Source organism: Myxine glutinosa, chromosome 2 (genome assembly GCF_964187855.1).
Source record: "Myxine glutinosa chromosome 2, kmMyxGlut1.1, whole genome shotgun sequence".
In the NCBI taxonomy this organism is placed as follows: Eukaryota; Metazoa; Chordata; class Myxini; order Myxiniformes; family Myxinidae; genus Myxine; species Myxine glutinosa.
The window spans coordinates 10542047-10561204 of NC_136262.1; the positions used below are offsets into that span (position 1 = coordinate 10542047).

At 41.1% G+C, this 19158-nt stretch overlaps 1 protein-coding gene across 7 annotated transcripts in view; it reads left to right on the forward strand.

The window, feature by feature from the left end:
* The window catches only part of GABBR1 (gamma-aminobutyric acid type B receptor subunit 1), a 293840-nt gene extending 279424 nt beyond the window's left edge, over positions 1-14416 (forward strand). For all 7 annotated transcript variants that reach the window (XM_068108736.2, XM_068108737.2, XM_068108735.2 and 4 more), the window contains 4 exons: positions 733-860; positions 6830-6958; positions 10651-10797; positions 13287-14416. In XM_068108736.2, the coding sequence (XP_067964837.2) occupies positions 733-860; positions 6830-6958; positions 10651-10797; positions 13287-13502 (620 nt within the window). In that variant the 3' untranslated portion in view covers positions 13503-14416. The remainder of the gene's footprint in view (positions 1-732; positions 861-6829; positions 6959-10650; positions 10798-13286) is intronic.
* Positions 14417-19158: the final 4742 nt, after the last annotated feature.

A 19158-nucleotide genomic window follows, 5' to 3' on the forward strand; every position in this document is an offset into this window, starting at 1 on the left:
GAACTTAGGGAGGAGATTGGTGTGCAGATGAGCTTGACGGGGAGATTGATGAAATGCCGCCTGAGATGGGCTGGACACTTGGTGCTTATGGGGGAAAAGAGAATGTCAAAGAGAACGAATATGTTGAGGGAACAAGGTAACAGGAAAAGAGGTAGACCACGGTTGAGATGGGAGGATTGTGTGAAGAGGGATATCAGTGAGGTGGGGATGGATGGAGAGTGAAAAGAGTTGGTGGGGGACAGAGGGGAGTGGAGGAGTATCGTAGTCAAGGCTGGGCAGGAGCTTGGTGCTGTTGGACCTCTCCGCTTATAAAGGGAACAGGAGGATAAGACGAATCTCACCTCACCAAACATGACAGTCATGTACAATAAATTAACTTGATCCATATGTTATCACAAGTATAATACGTGCATTCACCATGCACTCCACCTATTACACCGTGCATTCACCATGCACTCCACCTATTACACCGCCAAACGGCCACTCCGAAATAATTATTTGTTTCATGGCCATTAGATGGACATACAAACTTGACCTGAAAGAAAAGGCAGACATATGGCAAGAGGTTAGTACGATAATAAATGGAAATGGGAGTCATGAGATTGTGGTAAGCTGCAACCTTGAAGTATTAAAGAGAATGTGACAACAACAATGATGTGTATACATATATATATATATGTGTTCTTGATGTCAGTGTTCCTTCTCTCCTGCCACAACCACCCCCATCCTCAGGTATCCTGTTCGCATACAAGGGTCTCCTCCTTCTTCTGGGAATTTTTCTGGCATACGAGACAAAGGGCGTAGCAAGCGACAAGATAAATGACCACCGTGCCGTTGGCATGGCAATCTACAATGTTGCTGTACGGAAATTAACTTTACCTCTCACTGTTTAACAAATTTCGTGCAACAATGAATGCCTCCCACCTGCAAAAAGAAATTAATAAATAAAACAAATTGTAATTAATTAAATAATTTATTTTTACTTGCAAAATCGAAGATTTTTCAAGTATATTGGTCGGTTGCATTTTGTGGTTCTGTCTGTCTGACTGTTTGTTTGTTTGCTTGTCTGTTTGTCACCGGCCTACAGGTCACAATTCGAAACCGATCGTCGCGAAACTTCACCAAGTTGTATAGGTCGTCCCAATTGAGAAGCCTATTGTTTTTGGGGTCAAAACGTCAAAAGGTCAACATAGGCCAAAGGTCACCAACTTTGCCTAATTTATAAAATCCTCAATTTTCATCCGATTGACTTGAAATTTGAAGAGGACTTGTATCTGATCACTGAACTCAACCACCAAGTATATTTGAGGTCAACATAGGCCAAAAGGTCAACATAGGCCAAATTTCTAAAATCCTCAATTTTCATCCGATTGACTTGAAATTTGAAGAGGACTTGCATATCTGGTCAATGAATTCAACCACCAAGTATATTTCAGGTCAACATAGGTCAAAAGGTCACCAACTTTGCCAAATTTCTAAAATCCTCAATTTTCATCCGATTGACTTGAAATTTGAAGAGGACTTGCATATCTGGTCAATGAATTCAACCACCAAGTATATTTGAGGTCAACATAGGCCAAAAGGTCAACATAGGCCAAAAGGTCAACATAGGCCAGATTTCCAAAATCCTCAATTTTCATCCAATTGACTTGAAATCTGAAGATGACTTGCATATCTGGTCACTGAATTCAACCACAAATTATATTTCAGGTGAACATAGGCCAAAAGGTCAACATAGGCCGAATTTCTAAAATCACAAATTTTCATTTGATTGACTTGAAATTCTAAGAGGATTTACATATATGGTCACTGAATTCAACCGCCAACTATTTTTGAGGTCAACATAGGCCAAAAGGTCAACATAGGCCAAGTTTTTAAAATCCTCAATTTTCATCCGATTGACTTGAAAATTGAACAGCATTTGCACATTGAGTCACTAAATAGGGAAACTAACTATTTTTGAGGTCAAAAGGTCAAAGGTCAACTCAAGATCAACCTTCCAAAATCATCATTTTTCATCTGAAAAATCGTCACCTTTCTTCCTGTTGACCCGAGCTTTGATCAAGATTGTCAATTTTAATCTTGATGAAATGGACAATTTGCTGTTACAATGGATTTTTTTTTCTTGGGGTTGGGGGGGGCGGATTTTGCAAGTATCGTGCTCCGCGTGACGTCTTCTTGTTAATTTGTTTTTAATTTATTTCTTATTAAATTGATTATTAATTATTAATTAATTGTATTAATTTATTATTAGGAAATAATTAATTAATTAAATAAATAAATATAAGAAGAAAACTATGAGAAAAATGTTTTTGCACCTACAAAAATTTTCTCATGATTTTCCTGTTTCAAGAAAGGTTTTCTTATATTAAGAAAATATTTTCTTCCTCCGAAAATTATTTTTGGCAGTGCTCTGATCGGAGCTTTGTGAAACCAAGTTGTGGATGCATTGTTGTCTTGGCGATGAGGATGATTTTATCATTGTTCTTGGTATGTGGGCTATGAGTGTTATGAGAGACTTAATCAACAGAAGTGTGTCTGGCCCATCATAGCTGTGGGGATGATTTGAGTTATGAGTTGTTGATGAGCAGGCCTAGATTTGCACCAAATGATTAATTATAAACTTGTATTAATTATCTCCTTGACAATTAAAATGTGACGATTTATTGTTTACTCACAGACGCCCATGGTAAAAATATCACTACATGAAAAAAAGGGAAGCGTTTTACGCTTAACAGCAATTTTTGTTTTTTTAGGAGTGATTGAGACAGCGGTCTGTCGTCTATACACTGCCTGAGTTCAATTGTTTTGTCTGATTGAAAAAAATTATAATTTCCCCTTTGGTTTGGATTAATTTGAACAACTTTTATTGAATTGCTTTGCTCCCCGAGGAGCATTTCTGTGTTTAAGGGTGGGACGGCCAGACAGACAGACAAACAGACAAACAGACCACATTAGCATATTATATGCATACTAGTGGGATAAACTAGCAGTCATCCAAATGAAAAATTAGCGGGCCAAGATGCTTTGCATAAGGTAATTTGAAAATTGAAATTTGAGAGCTATTCACTATAAAATAATTGAAATTGAATGATCACCGACTACGGGAGTAAATCAAAGCACTCCCTTGCCGCTCCCTTAAGGAGCGGATGTTTCTAGTAGATTGTTGTAGATCACTGACTACGACGACATCGACACGGAAATCTAAATATTGCTCTCCGTAGCGAGCTGGGCCCCCGGTCCATTTGTATAGGTTGCTGAGAGTGAAAGGTAGCGGGGAGGAAGTTTATTTTAGTTAAACATGCACTTTTTGTGAATTATTAGTGGAGCACCCGACGGTCATAGCTGACATTAGTGGAATTAGTGGAATGTACGACATTTGGACATTTTGAGTTTTATGCTGCACATTCAATTTTACAAAATGGTCACTGGCAATTCATCAGATGCAGAAATGATGTAATCTCCACAATATATTTACTTCACATAATATGTAAATACATGTCTGTGCACATACAGTTTGTAATATGTAATTCCACATCATGTAAAATGTGACTTTAAGATCTCAAATCTTCCCCACCCCCCCCCCCCCCCCACCCTTCCTCACCCTCCTCATTGCGCACACTGCACAGGGAAGAGGAGGAGAGGGTAGGGGGAGAAGGGAGAGAGGGATAAGAGAGGGGGGAAAGTGACACTTCTACCTTGACTCGAGAACATTGACTTGACTCACCTGACTTGGGTGTGGAGGGGGGAGAATCCACCTTGACTGATTTACTTCTGTTGTTCATTTTTAAACTTGAAAACATCGACTACGCTTCGTTAACAAACTAAAAATAGATTAAAACCAAATGTTATTATTGAATAAACATTGCATTCCACAGTTATTCCACATATACAATTTATTATGTGTAAAGTTTTTTGAAGTACTGTATAGTATTGTTGAATTACATAGTTGGAAAACAGTAAACTCGCCTGAAATAAACTCTTTATATACCTCCCGGGAATATTAAAAACTAGCCGAAACCCGTGGAACATCCACGGAAAGGATGATGTGGTGTATGGATAGAGTGTACCATTATGGATGGCATAGGGGATTTGCTTGTCCGAGTAAGTGTTAGGAAGAAAGATGAGAATGAAGAGTGCGTATATGAACAACGATCGCCGACACCGGCACAAATGCATGCTCTGGATTGTCCACTCAGTGGACGGCTTGCTTTCGCTTTCGCCTGTCCAATCAGCGGACGGCTTGCTTCGCCTTCGCCCAGCAGACGCCAATACGATGGCGTCGTAAGATGGCGTCGTATCGGCAGTTAATCGGATGCTTTTGGGCCCCAACGTCGGCTAATTCAGATTTTTCGAGTATGGCTGTACGTGATAAACAAAGAGTGCGGTTCGTAGATCGTAAATCCATTAGTGCCGTGGGCATCCGGTCACTGGGTGCGGCATAAAAGGGATAACAAATTATGATTAGAAATAACAATTGTTACGGATACGGAGTACGGCGCTCCCCCTTAGCGGGGGGGGGGGGGGTTAATCCCCCTTTTATTTTCATTGGCCGTCTCCGATCCTAAAGCCACCCCGCTCCACATGGCAGGGGGGTAGCTCCGCTCGACACCGCGGACAAGATGTTATTTGCCGAGCGGATTAGCAGCCCGCGGCTCGAGCCATTAACAAAACTAAACCCGATCCTAAACGTTGGCCAAATCGTGCCACAGGTACTCAATGATGGAAATCACAAAGACGAACAGATGTGAAGAAAGGATGGCAAAGGTATGACGAACAGGGATTTATTACTAATTATGTACAAGTCAAAGAAACCAAGGAAGAAGGAAAGAAAAGGAAAATAATTTACAGAAGAATCCTCACTACTCTCTTCCCTCACTCCTCTATCCCCTTATTCCTTCATCATCCTCTCCCTCTGTCCTCCCCCCCCTCTCTCTTCTCCCTCCTCACTCCTCTATCCCTGTCCCCACATCGCGTCTGACCAAATACATTCAAAACAGCTATTAGAATGCATTTTTGCCAATAAAACACCAATATTCATCCGATTTTCTTACCTTTTGCCGCAACCGAGTCTTAAACCATCTTAGCAACTGTGAAGAATGAAATCAGATGGTGACGTAGAGTCGAGATGAAGCCATGAGGGACTCAATGTACATAATATTATAGGCCTTCATTTCATTTAAAATGCATTTTGTCAAAAACTGCTAATTTTCATCCAATTTTCCTCCCGTTCTTTGCAACTGAGTCTTAAACCTTCTTAGCAACTATGAAAAATGAAATCAGATGGTGAAGTAGAGTTGAGATAAAACTGTGAGTGTCAGAAAGCACGAGCCTTACATAATAGGCCTATGAGGCATTCATAGTTATGTGGAGCAAACAAATTGGTGGAGATTTGTTTTTGAAGCCCCTCCCTGGACGGGTGAAGCCCCTCCCTCAACAGGGGAAGCCCCACTCTGAAGGACTGACAGACTGGAGGAGAGTATTATAGTGTAGATATACTAGCAGGCTCCCGTGGAAATTCCACATAATGTCAAATGTGACTTCAAGACCTTAACTCTCTCCCTTTTACACCCTTCACCCCTTTCTCTCACCTCCACCCCCACTCTCTCCTCTTCCCCCACTCCTTTCCCCCTCCCTCTCCACCTATCTCCTCCCCTGCAATCACTCCACCTCTCTCTCTTCCTCTTTCCCCCCCTCTCCCTCTCCACTTCTCTCCTCCCCTGCAATCACTCCACCTCTCTCTCTCTTCCTTTCCCCCTCCCTCTCCCTCTCCACTTCTCTCCTCCCCTGCAATCACTCCACCTCTCTCTCTCTTCCTCTTTCCCTCTCCACTTGTCTCCTCCCCTGCAATCCCTCCTCCTCTCTCTCTTCCTCCTTCCCCCCTCCCCCTCCCTCATGCCTCCACCTCTCCCCTTCCCCCCATGGCCGCCGGGAAGAGCTTTCAAGGGAGTCCTATATAGTAATTCCAAAACTTTAAAAGTAGTTATGACGTAACCCCCCCTATCTCTTTTCCCCTCTATCTCCTCTCACCATACCCCCCCCCCCACCTCTCTGCTTGCCACCCCCCTTCCCCCAATTCCACCTTTCCCTTCTTCCTTCTCTCCCCCTCCTCCTTTACTTTCGGCCTGGGAGAGTTTTCAAAGGGGTCCTATATAGTATGCATCACATTGCTAGAGGTCCCTTGAGGTGTTTTAAGGTCCCTCGAGGTGTTCCACATAATATCAAAATAAATCCAGGGAACAGACAGACAGGGAAAACCCAAGGGGATGGGTCTGAATCCCTCTCCATGCAGCCAGGAAGAACTTTGAAAGGGGTCCTATATAGTATGCATGCATTGTATAAATGTGTATTTATTTATTTTAAATGCATTTTTGGTCTAAGAACATATAATTTCGAGTTTTAAACTATGTTAGCAACAGACACTCAAAAATGATATCACAAAAAAAATGATATGACTAAATCTTGGGGTAGCACAAAAGGGTTTGGTTTTGTGAGGCCTCAACCCACATTAAATTTTAAAACATTTATAAAATCAAAACCAGAGACCTCACAAACACTGCACTTACCTTATCCACAATGTGGGTCTAAGGAAACACTCCTCTCCCCAAATATCCACACGTAGACCTACTCACGTAACTGGAGCACAAATGTAGGCAGGTTGCTGCAGTTCCTGTACCTTAGAGGCCTATAAGAACCAACGAAGCAAACAAAATGGCGGCAATTTTTTTTGAAGGCCCTCCCTGAATGGGCAGACATCAGGACAAACAGACTGGCGGAGAATATTAAATGATAGCATATATGATTGTGGTAGTAATTGAAGCTTTTACAGGTGCTCTGCATGATCACTGCTCCGGTGACCCTGATTCTGAGCAAACAGCACGACGCGTCCTTTGCTTTCGCTGCACTTGCCATCGTCTGCTCCTCTTACATCACCCTAGTCGTCCTCTTTGTACCGAAGGTTCGTATGGCCTTCACATAATCAAAAACTAGTTATGAGATGCCAACAAATCGTAGAGCGAGGCTGTTATGTTGAACCACATTGATAATATATCATCCGTTATACATAATTATTTCATGTCTTTCTTACCTGTGAAACACCGATCCGACAGTTTATAATCGAGCCGGGAATCGAACCAGGTTCTACTCTTCGCTGTTGTAGTAGCTGCAGATTATGTTGATTTATAAGCTTAAACCACAATGTGGGTCGGTTAGGCATTTGGCTGTACAATTATTTTCCTCTGGAAGAAGGATTGGCTCTGAGGCCTAGGTTGCTTTAGCCAGGACTTGAAGCTGTGTACAGTAATGTCCACACAGGCCTGAGCCTTTGTTCCCAGGACTGAAGTCCTTTCCTACTGGTCCAGCTATTACTTGTTAATGGTTGGGCTGTTATGGTTGCATTTAATTTGGGGAGAGAAGTTAATTAATTACTTAAATAAACTATTCCGATTATTAAGCTGAGAAAGAAGAATCAATCAATCAATACTTACAAGATTCAGAAATAGAATACTTACAAGATTCAGAAATAGAATACTTACAAGATTCAGAAATAGAATACTTACAAGATTCAGAAAGAGAATACTTACAAGATTCAGAAATGGAATACTTACAAGATTCAGAAATAGAATACTTACAAGATTCAGAAATAGAATACTTACAAGATTCAGAAAGAGAATACTTACAAGATTCAGAAATGGAATACTTACAAGATTCAGAAATATAATACTTACAAGATTCAGAAATAGAATACTTACAAGATTCAGAAATAGAATACTTACAAGATTCAGAAATAGAATACTTACAAGATTCAGAAATATAATACTTACAAGATTCAGAAATAGAATACTTACAAGATTCAGAAATAGAATACTTACAAGATTCAGAAATATAATACTTACAAGATTCAGAAATATAATACTTACAAGATTCAGAAATAGAATACTTACAAGATTCAGAAATAGAATACTTACAAGATTCAGAAATAGAATACTTACAAGATTCAGAAATAGAATACTTACAAGATTCAGAAATAGAATACTTACAAGATTCAGAAATGGAATACTTACAAGATTCAGAAATAGAATACTTACAAGATTCAGAAATAGAATACTTACAAGATTCAGAAATAGAATACTTACAAGATTCAGAAATATAATACTTACAAGATTCAGAAATATAATACTTACAAGATTCAGAAATAGAATACTTACAAGATTCAGAAATAGAATACTTACAAGATTCAGAAATAGAATACTTACAAGATTCAGAAATATAATACTTACAAGATTCAGAAATAGAATACTTACAAGATTCAGAAATAGAATACTTATAAGATTCAGAAATAGAATACTTACAAGATTCAGAAATAGAATACTTACAAGATTCAGAAATAGAATACTTACAAGATTCAGAAATAGAATACTGACAAGATTCAGAAATAGAATACTTACAAGATTCAGAAATAGAATACTTACAAGATTCAGAAATATAATACTTACAAGATTCAGAAATATAATACTTACAAGATTCAGAAATAGAATACTTACAAGATTCAGAAATATAATACTTACAAGATTCAGAAATATAATACTTACAAGATTCAGAAATAGAATACTTACAAGATTCAGAAATAGAATACTTACAAGATTCAGAAATAGAATACTTACAAGATTCAGAAATAGAATACTTACAAGATTCAGAAATAGAATACTTACAAGATTCAGAAATGGAATACTTACAAGATTCAGAAATAGAATACTTACAAGATTCAGAAATAGAATACTTACAAGATTCAGAAATAGAATACTTACAAGATTCAGAAATGGAATACTTACAAGATTCAGAAATAGAATACTTACAAGATTCAGAAATAGAATACTTACAAGATTCAGAAATAGAATACTTACAAGATTCAGAAATAGAATACTTACAAGATTCAGAAATGGAATACTTACAAGATTCAGAAATAGAATACTTACAAGATTCAGAAATAGAATACTTACAAGATTCAGAAATAGAATACTTACAAGATTCAGAAATAGAATACTTACAAGATTCAGAAATATAATACTTACAAGATTCAGAAATAGAATACTTACAAGATTCAGAAATAGAATACTTACAAGATTCAGAAATGGAATACTTACAAGATTCAGAAATAGAATACTTACAAGATTCAGAAATAGAATACTTACAAGATTCAGAAATAGAATACTTACAAGATTCAGAAATATAATACTTACAAGATTCAGAAATAGAATACTTACAAGATTCAGAAATAGAATACTTACAAGATTCAGAAATAGAATACTTACAAGATTCAGAAATAGAATACTTACAAGATTCAGAAATAGAATACTTACAAGATTCAGAAATAGAATACTTACAAGATTCAGAAATGGAATACTTACAAGATTCAGAAATAGAATACTTACAAGATTCAGAAATATAATACTTACAAGATTCAGAAATATAATACTTACAAGATTCAGAAATAGAATACTTACAAGATTCAGAAATAGAATACTTACAAGATTCAGAAATAGAATACTTACAAGATTCAGAAATAGAATACTTACAAGATTCAGAAATGGAATACTTACAAGATTCAGAAATAGAATACTTACAAGATTCAGAAATAGAATACTTACAAGATTCAGAAATAGAATACTTACAAGATTCAGAAATGGAATACTTACAAGATTCAGAAATATAATACTTACAAGATTCAGAAATAGAATACTTACAAGATTCAGAAATAGAATACTTACAAGATTCAGAAATAGAATACTTACAAGATTCAGAAATAGAATACTTACAAGATTCAGAAATAGAATACTTACAAGATTCAGAAATAGAATACTTACAAGATTCAGAAATAGAATACTTACAAGATTCAGAAATAGAATACTTACAAGATTCAGAAATATAATACTTACAAGATTCAGAAATAGAATACTTACAAGATTCAGAAATAGAATACTTACAAGATTCAGAAATAGAATACTTACAAGATTCAGAAATAGAATACTTACAAGATTCAGAAATGGAATACTTACAAGATTCAGAAATAGAATACTTACAAGATTCAGAAATAGAATACTTACAAGATTCAGAAATAGAATACTTACAAGATTCAGAAATAGAATACTTACAAGATTCAGAAATAGAATACTTACAAGATTCAGAAATAGAATACTTACAAGATTCAGAAATAGAATACTTACAAGATTCAGAAATAGAATACTTACAAGATTCAGAAATAGAATACTTACAAGATTCAGAAATAGAATACTTACAAGATTCAGAAATAGAATACTTACAAGATTTTAGAAATAGAATACTTACAAGATTCAGAAATAGAATACTTACAAGATTCAGAAATATAATACTTACAAGATTCAGAAATATAATACTTACAAGATTCAGAAATATAATACTTACAAGATTCAGAAATATAATACTTACAAGATCGACCCTAAAACAGACAATATTTCATCATGTCCCTCTTGCCATATAAGCCTCATAACTTCAAAGCGATCTTGTTAATGCCATAAAAACGATATTTCCAGCAATCCAATCGATTTCCTACCAGTTTATGTCACGTGTGCAACCACAACAATGATGTGTGACGCCATTTATGACTTTGCACAGATGCGCCGTCTTATTATGCGTGGAGAATGGCAAGCAGAGGGAGATGTCGGAGGCCATTCGGGTCCACCATTGGCCGTATCGCGAGACGACGAGTCCTGCCGGCAACTCGAACGAGAAAACCAGCAGCTTGAGCGACTCGTGGCCGACGTGAGTCTTGTTCTTTGCAACACTGATGCGTCACGTGACATCAAATCCAAGGCTCTTGTGCTTTATCATGTTGGGGCCTCGCTGTCCATCCATGGTAGACAACACTGATGCGTCACGTGATATCAAATCCAAGGCTCTTGTGCTTTATCATGTTGGGGCCTTGCTGTCCAGCCACGGTAGACAACACTGATGGGTCACGTGATATCAAATCCAAGGCTCTTGTGCTTTATCATGTTGGGGCCTCGCTGTCCAGCCACGGTAGACAACACTGATGCGTCACGTGATATCAAATCCAAGGCTCTAGTGGTTTATCATGTTGGGGGCTTGCTGTCCAGCCACGGTAGACAACACTGATGCGTCACGTGATATCAAATCCAAGGCTCTAGTGCTTTGTCATGTTGGGGCCTCGCTGTCCAGCCATGGTAGACAACACTGATGCGTCACGTGATATCAAATCCAAGGCTCTAGCTAGTGCTTTGTCATGTTGGGGCCTTGCTGTCCAGCCATGGTAGACAACACTGATGGGTCACGTGATATCAAATCCAAGGCGCTAGCTTGTGCTTTATCATGTTGGGGCCTTGCTGTCTAGCCATGGTAGACAACACTGATGCATCACGTGATATCAAATCCAAGGCTCTTGTGCTTTATCATGTTGGGGCCTTGCTGTCCAGCCATGGTAGACAACACTGATGCATCACGTGATATCAAATCCAAGGCTCTAGTGCTTTATCATGTTGGGGCCTTGCTGTCCAGCCATGGTAGGCAACACTGATGGGTCACGTGATATCAAATCCAAGGCTCTTGTGCTTTATCATGTTGGGGCCTTGCTGTCCAGCCATGGTAGGCAACACTGATGGGTCACGTGATATCAAATCCAAGGCTCTTGTGCTTTATCATGTTGGGGCCTTGCTGTCTAGCCATGGTAGACAACACTGATGGGTCACGTGATATCAAATCCAAGGCTCTAGTGGTTTATCATGTTGGGGCCTTGCTGTCTAGCCATGGTAGACAACACTGATGGGTCACGTGATATCAAATCCAAGGCTCTTGTGCTTTATCATGTTGGGGCCTTGCTGTCTAGCCATGGTAGACAACACTGATGGGTCACGTGATATCAAATCCAAGGCTCTAGTGGTTTATCATGTTGGGGCCTTGCTGTCCAGCCATGGCACACACCACTGGTACATGCTAAATTACACACCAACTCACCTGACACAGCAAACTATTGTATCACTACATTACAAGTGGCAACTTTTTGTTAATTAAATATGGGAGATGTTAATAATGGGTGGATTTTGTTGTGTTGTGCCCTTAATTGTTTGGACCCTTTTCCAGACCAAATCTGAACCACATAATCGGGTCGGGGCCTGGCAAGTTCCGAACACAGATTGGGTTAAGCCGCGTGTCCTGTCTGCCAGCATTCGTTGATGGACGTTATAGATCCCACGGTGTCCTGCTCGAAGTGTTGGCCAACTATCACTGGTGTCATGACCAAAATGACCAATTCTTGCCCTAACCTAGAGGGCACTGCATCAGCATCAAAGCCACACTGTCAGCCAATGATGCGACCAAAGGAAGAAGAAGAATACATTATTTATCATGAGATTATTATATTATTGAACAGGAATGACCTGTGGTCACAACCTGCGACACAAAATATATACATTTTGCCTCCTCTGTCCACACAACTCCCTTATCCTTGCTGTTGAAGGTTTTATACAATTAAGAAGAGGAAGTTGAAATTACACGTCACAATTTGACAGAAACTCAATCCAATGACTTCTGGAGAGCAACTAATGAATGTACAGGAACATTTTTATGAGTCATTGTCACCCTGGTCATTTTGGGGTATGGGTTTAATGGTTGTCATTGTCACCCTGGTCATTTTGGGGTATGGGTTTAATGGTTGTCATTGTCACCCTGGTCATTTTGGGGTATGGGTTTAATGGTTGTCATTGTCACCCTGGTCATTTTGGGGTATGGGTTTAATGGTTGGAAAAATTGGAAAGATTTAAATGAAGTTGGTGATGAGGTTGATTCACATGAAGCCGAAAAGGATTTTGTCTTCCTTATCATTTCCTCATTTTAAGTGAGCTGAGGCTCATGAAGGCCTTATACACACATTACAAGTACAACACGAAATAAGGATTATACTTTTTCATAAATTACCAGGATGTTAAAAAATGAAGGACATTTCCACACAGCAGATGGGATTTGAACCTGTGATCTTGACATCACGAGTTACATGCTTAGAGAGTAGCACACCACACATCATATACCCATGTATGTCTTTCAGCGGTGTCTGGTAAGAGGTCGGATTGAGGGAACTTGGAATACATTCGAAGGAATTGCAGGATATTATATGGGATACTTGGGGAGAAACTTTGAGCTGTTTCCATCAACTTCGGATGTCTCCTCAAAAGATGGAGTACAAGTTGCACTGGGTTTTGCATGAGATCTGGAGGGAGAATGTCCACATGTGTCTGCAGAAAGAAGAGCGTGTACGTGAGCTACGCAAGCAGCTCGCCGACCGACAGGAGCTGCGGGCACGTCGGGTGGTCGGGGCCTCGACCCTCAAGGGCTCGGGAAGCCGCCGGGAATCTGGAGGCAAGGAAGGGTCTGGAGATCTGGGAACCGAAGGTCGACGCTCCGCGGGTTATTACGACGCACTGAGCACAAAGCGGGTCCAACTCATCTACAACTAAGGCCTTTATGTCAATCTCTGTGACCTCAAGGTATTGTCTCTAATAGTCTTGGGGTGATATTAATCACAGTCGAGCTGCGTTTTTGGGAATTTCAAACGAAGCATTCCATCTGCTTACTCTACCTGCACAACAAAGGTCCATGGGGTAGATGTTTTGAGTCAAGAGTGTTGATGATGCCCCAAGATGTCTCGTTTTGAAACTTGGTCGAGTTTGTTTTGTCCGTTAATTTGCACATACGTTGCAGGAATACTCATTGGACATGAGCTCATCCGGTTTGCCCCTATCTGAATCACGCATAGGGTCACAAGGTCATGCGCAATGCTAAGAAAATGCAGCCATTTCCGGTTACCGTTGATGCTGCTTTACGTTATTTTAAAGTCCTCACGGAATGAATGTAAAAAAAGAAGAAGAAGATTCTTGCTTATTTTCTCCAACAAGCCACAAAGTTTTATATACACCCCCACAGGTCGACCTCATTGGGTCGGCGACCCTTGTAAATCAAGCCTTTTGTACGCGCTCACTTCCTGCCGGTCTACATAAGTCTCACCCTCGCCGCCATTTTAACGATGCTAACCCAATGTGTGCTGTGTATTGACCACAAAGGCTTCACGGATTTTATCCACAGAAAAGCATTTGCTTTTGTGCTGACAACAGTGGCTCTCATCCATGTACTCGATGCTCATGTGACCTCCTTCATGTACCTAATCAGAAATCCTCCTCACCTTCCTGTCGAAATCCGGTCAGTTGGATTGCTTCTTGTAGTTGAAATAAACGATATGAAGGAGGAAGTGCTGGAATTCAGAGATTTGTTTTTTCCCAGCTTCAGATCATAAATGTAAATAAATAAAGGAATAAATGAATGAATGAATGAATGATTAAATAAATGAATGAATAAACAAGCTATATTGCTCTCATTTCGCTCTTTTTCGCTCTTTCACGAGCCTCGATCTTGCATACAACAAAAAAAAAAAACCAAAAAAAAAAAACCGACATGCCTGTTCATAAACTTTTTTATTGCAGTATTTCCCAACCAGATCCCACACCAACTCAAATTTAAAAAAAGGCTTATTCTTCCTCACCAGATGCTTTACCCACAATTCCAGTAATCTAACATTATGGATGAATCGAGTGAGGTTGGGACACAAGACGTGAGAACAGTTGTGTAGAAATGGCCGAGGAACACGGAAAACACAAGCAACTGGACATTTCATTTTCTTAAACAAAGGCTCAGATGTCTGTTTGAAAATCATGGTCTGGTCCGATGATTCGGAGTGTTTACAATGGGAGATGCTCATCGCGGGACACTGTACTAATCTATATATTAAAGTAGCGGCAGTTTTCTGTCCGTCTGTTGCTCTCTTTCTGTCCGTCTGTTGCTCTCTTTCTGTCCATTGGTTTGACAGCTAGACTGACTCCACCCACAATGATGTCATCAGTAGGAAGACTGACCACCCACAACGATGTCATCAGTAAGAAGACTGACTCCACCCACAACGATGTCATCAGTAGGAAGACTGACTCCACCCACAATGATGTCATCAGTAGGAAGACTGACTCCACCTACAACGATGTCATCAGTAAGAAGACTGACTCCACCCACAACGATGTCATCAGTAAGAAGACTGACTCCACCCACAGCGATGTCATCAGTAGAAGACTGACTCCACCCACAACGATGTCATCAGTCGGAAGACTCACTCCACCCACAACGATGTCATCAGTAGGAAGACTGACTCCATCCACAACGATGTCATCAGTTGGAAGACTGACTCCACCCACAATGATGTCATCAGTCGGAAGACTGACTCCACCCACAACGATGTCATCAGTAGGAAGACTGACTCCACCCACAACGATGTCATCAGTAGGAAGACTGACTCCACCCACAACGATGTCATCAGTAGGAAGACTGACTCCACCCACAATGATGTCATCAGTAGGAAGACTCACTCCACCCACAACGATGTCATCAGTAGGAAGACTGACTCCACCCACAACGATGTCATCAGTAGGAAGACTGACCACCCACAACGATGTCATCAGTAGGAAGACTGACTCCACCCACAACGATGTCATCAGTAGGAAGACTGACCACCCACCACGATGTCATCAGTAGGAAGACTGACTCCACCCACAACGATGTCATCAGTTGGAAGACTTACTCCACCCACAACGATGTCATCAGTAGGAAGACTGACTCCACCCACAACTATGTCATCAGTAGGAAGACTCACTCCACCCACAACGGTCATCAGTAGGAAGACTGACTCCACCCACAATGATGTCATCAGTAGGAAGACTGACTCCACCCACAATGATGTCATCATTTGGAAGACTGACTCCACCCACAACGATGTCATCAGTAGGAAGACTGACCACCCACAACGATGTCATCAGTAGGAAGACTGACTCCACCCACCGACATTTTGATTTTCATGCAGTTCAGGCCGAACACATCATTGAACCTGTTATCTATCTATAATTCCAGCAATCTCTGTGTGTGTGTGTGTGTGTGTCTGTGTGTGTGTGTGTGTGTCTGTGTGTGTGTTTGTTTGTCTGTGACCGCTGTTTCTCGACAACCACGGGTCCGATATACTTGAAACTTGCCAGGTATATTGCTGGGGACCCGAGGATGTGCCTTTTCAAGGTTTTAAATTAATCGCAGAAGTAGTTACCGAGCTATGTCCAAAAAACGATTCAACCAATCAGAGAGCAGCGAGCTATCGCGTGTGCCGAACGTGGCGAACACACTCTGCCTCGGACGGCACATTTGAGAGCGTATTCATTTATTTCATGTTGGCAAACTATGTTGCCGCTATGTTGGCGTTAAACTATGTTTTAAAACTAATTAAAACCATTTCATGTAAATAGAGGGGGGGGGGGGGGGGGGGGGATTGTCACTGTACTCGCAAGCCGTTCGCCGTTCGCTTTGGCGTTGCGAATGGACCAAAACATTTCATGAACCAAACCATTTCATGTAAAGCGTTCGCCGTTCGCTTTGGCGTTGCGAATGAACCAAAACATTTCATGGACCAAACCATTTCATGTAAATAGAGGGGGGGGATATAATTTTAGATATATATATAGTACGGGCATGCCCTAGTATTCACAATTGCCGTGCCCAACCTTTACATTGCTTAACACAAACTTCAGGGAGCATGCGAGGCAGCGCTTCGTTGCCTATGCACCACCTCAAAAGGGAGGGTTTTCAGTTCCGCAGGTTCCTGCTAGTATACCTTAAAGGGAGGTAGGGGGAAAGATTAGGATATGAGAGGACAAGGAGAACTTGGGAATGAGAGGTTAGGGAAGATATGGAACATGGGGGGAGAATGGGGGCAAACGTAAGTTGACCGAGACAGGTTTTTGAAAATGGCTGTGAGAATTGCGGAGGTTGTATCAAGGCCGGGATTGTGTGGGCATTTACCAAATCCAGGTATATACCTCGCGTGGAGAATAATGATTATATTAAAATGTGGTAACGGTATCTATATAATAATAGCGTAAGGACTCGACTTTGTTATCCCTTTTACGCCGCACCCAGTGACCCGATGCCCACGGCACTAATGGATTTACGATCTAGGAACCGCACTCTTTGTTTATCACGTACAGCCATACTCGAAAAATCTGAAGTAGCCGACGTTGGGGCCCAAAAGCATCCGATTAACTGCCGATACGACGCCATCTTGTTGGCGTCTGCTGGGTGAACGCGAAGCAAGCCGTCCGCTGATTGGACAGTCGAAGGCGACAGCAAGCCGTCCACTGAGTGGACAATCCTGAGCATGCATTTGTGCCGGTGTCGTCGATCGCGGTGTACGCTAACCTCATCAGGTGGGTTTACCATAATTTCTTCCAACCGTGCTCTTTGTTTATCATGTACAGCCATACTCGAAAAATCTGAATTAGTCGACTTTGGGGCCCAAAAGCATCCGATTAACTGCCGATACGACGCCATCGTATTGGCGTCTGCTGGGTGAAGGCGAAGCAAGCCGTCCGCTAATTGGACAGGCGAAGGCGAAAGCAAGCCGTCCACTGAGTGGACAATCCTGAGCATGCATTTGTGCCGGTGTCGTCGATCGCGGTGTACGCTAACCTCATCAGGTGGGTTTACCATAATTTCTTCCAACCGTGCTCTTTGTTTATCATGTACAGCCATACTCGAAAAATCTGAATTAGTCGACTTTGGGGCCCAAAAGCATCCAATTAACTGCCGATACGACGCCATCGTATTGGCGTCTGCTGGGTGAAGGCGAAGCAAGCCGTCCGCTAATTGGACAGGCGAAGGTGAAAGCAAGCCGTCCACTGAGTGGACAATCCTGAGCATGCATTTGTGCCGGTGTCGTCGATCACGGTGTACGCTAACCTCATCAGGTGGGTTTACCATAATTTCTTCCAACCGTGCTCTTTGTTTATCATGTACAGCCATACTCGAAAAATCTGAATTAGTCGACTTTGGGGCCCAAAAGCATCCGATTAACTGCTGATACGACGCCATCGTATTGGCGTCTGCTGGGCGAAGGCGAAGCAAGCCGTCCGCTGATTGGACAGGCGAAGGCGAAAGCAAGCCGTCCACTGAGTGGACAATCCTGAGCATGCATTTGTGCCGGTGTCGTCGATCGCGGTGTACGCTAACCTCATCAGGTGGGTTTATCATAATTTCTAAACATTCCGTAAACTGGGTATCTATTTGCCTGCTCCTGTCTTCTCCCACGGCCAGTTATATGTGGCATGTTCAAGAGCACGGTCGTTCAAAGATGTGTATATCAAGGTTGATAATACGAGTACGCAAGGAGTCGTCAGAGGCTTGACTATTACCCCAAACATTGTTTATCCAGAAGTTTTAAAATAATTTCAACCTCTGATACTGCGTTCATTGTATTATATTCCGACTGCTCTGCCTTGACATTGACGCTTACCAATGCGCCAGTATGGGGCTAATTCCAGTCGATTTACTAATCCGTTCATTTTTTAAAAAGTCTATGGTTCTACTGCTGTTCCTTTCCATTGACACATACCACTGCGCCAGTGTGGCCAGAGTGGTGCTATGCCCATTCCTATTACGAATCCATTCATTTTTCAAAAGTATATGGTAGCGTTGTCATTTAAGTAGATTGCAATAAATACGTTGTTCATATACGCACTCTTCATTCTCATCTTTCTTCCTAACTCTTACTCGGACAAGCAAATCCCCTATGCCATCCATAATGGTACACTCTATCCATACACCACATCCTCCCTTCCGTGGATGTTCCACGGGTTTCGGCTAGTTGATTATAATCCCCGACGAAGGTGGCTAATTAGTCAAAACGTCAGATCTTTGAGCCTGCGCTAGATATTTTACCAGGTGTGCCTCTCGTAGTTGAAGATGTTAATTGTCGAAGCAGCAATTCTCGACCAATTCCTGGAAAATGTTTGTCCTCAAATGGGTAATTAACTCGACTTTTTTTTTTCTTTGAAGTTACACAAGGATCATGGAGGAGTTTCAAAAGGTAAGACGAGGACATTTGAGTTGGCTCAAGCACGTTTGGTGAAGTCTGTGAGACCAACACGTCATCTCCAGTCCACCAATCGTGTGTTTCGTTCCATTTAATCCCGAGTCGTCACCGTGCGTCGCATCGATGATCACGTCACATCTGCAAGAAGAACCATTCTACTGCAA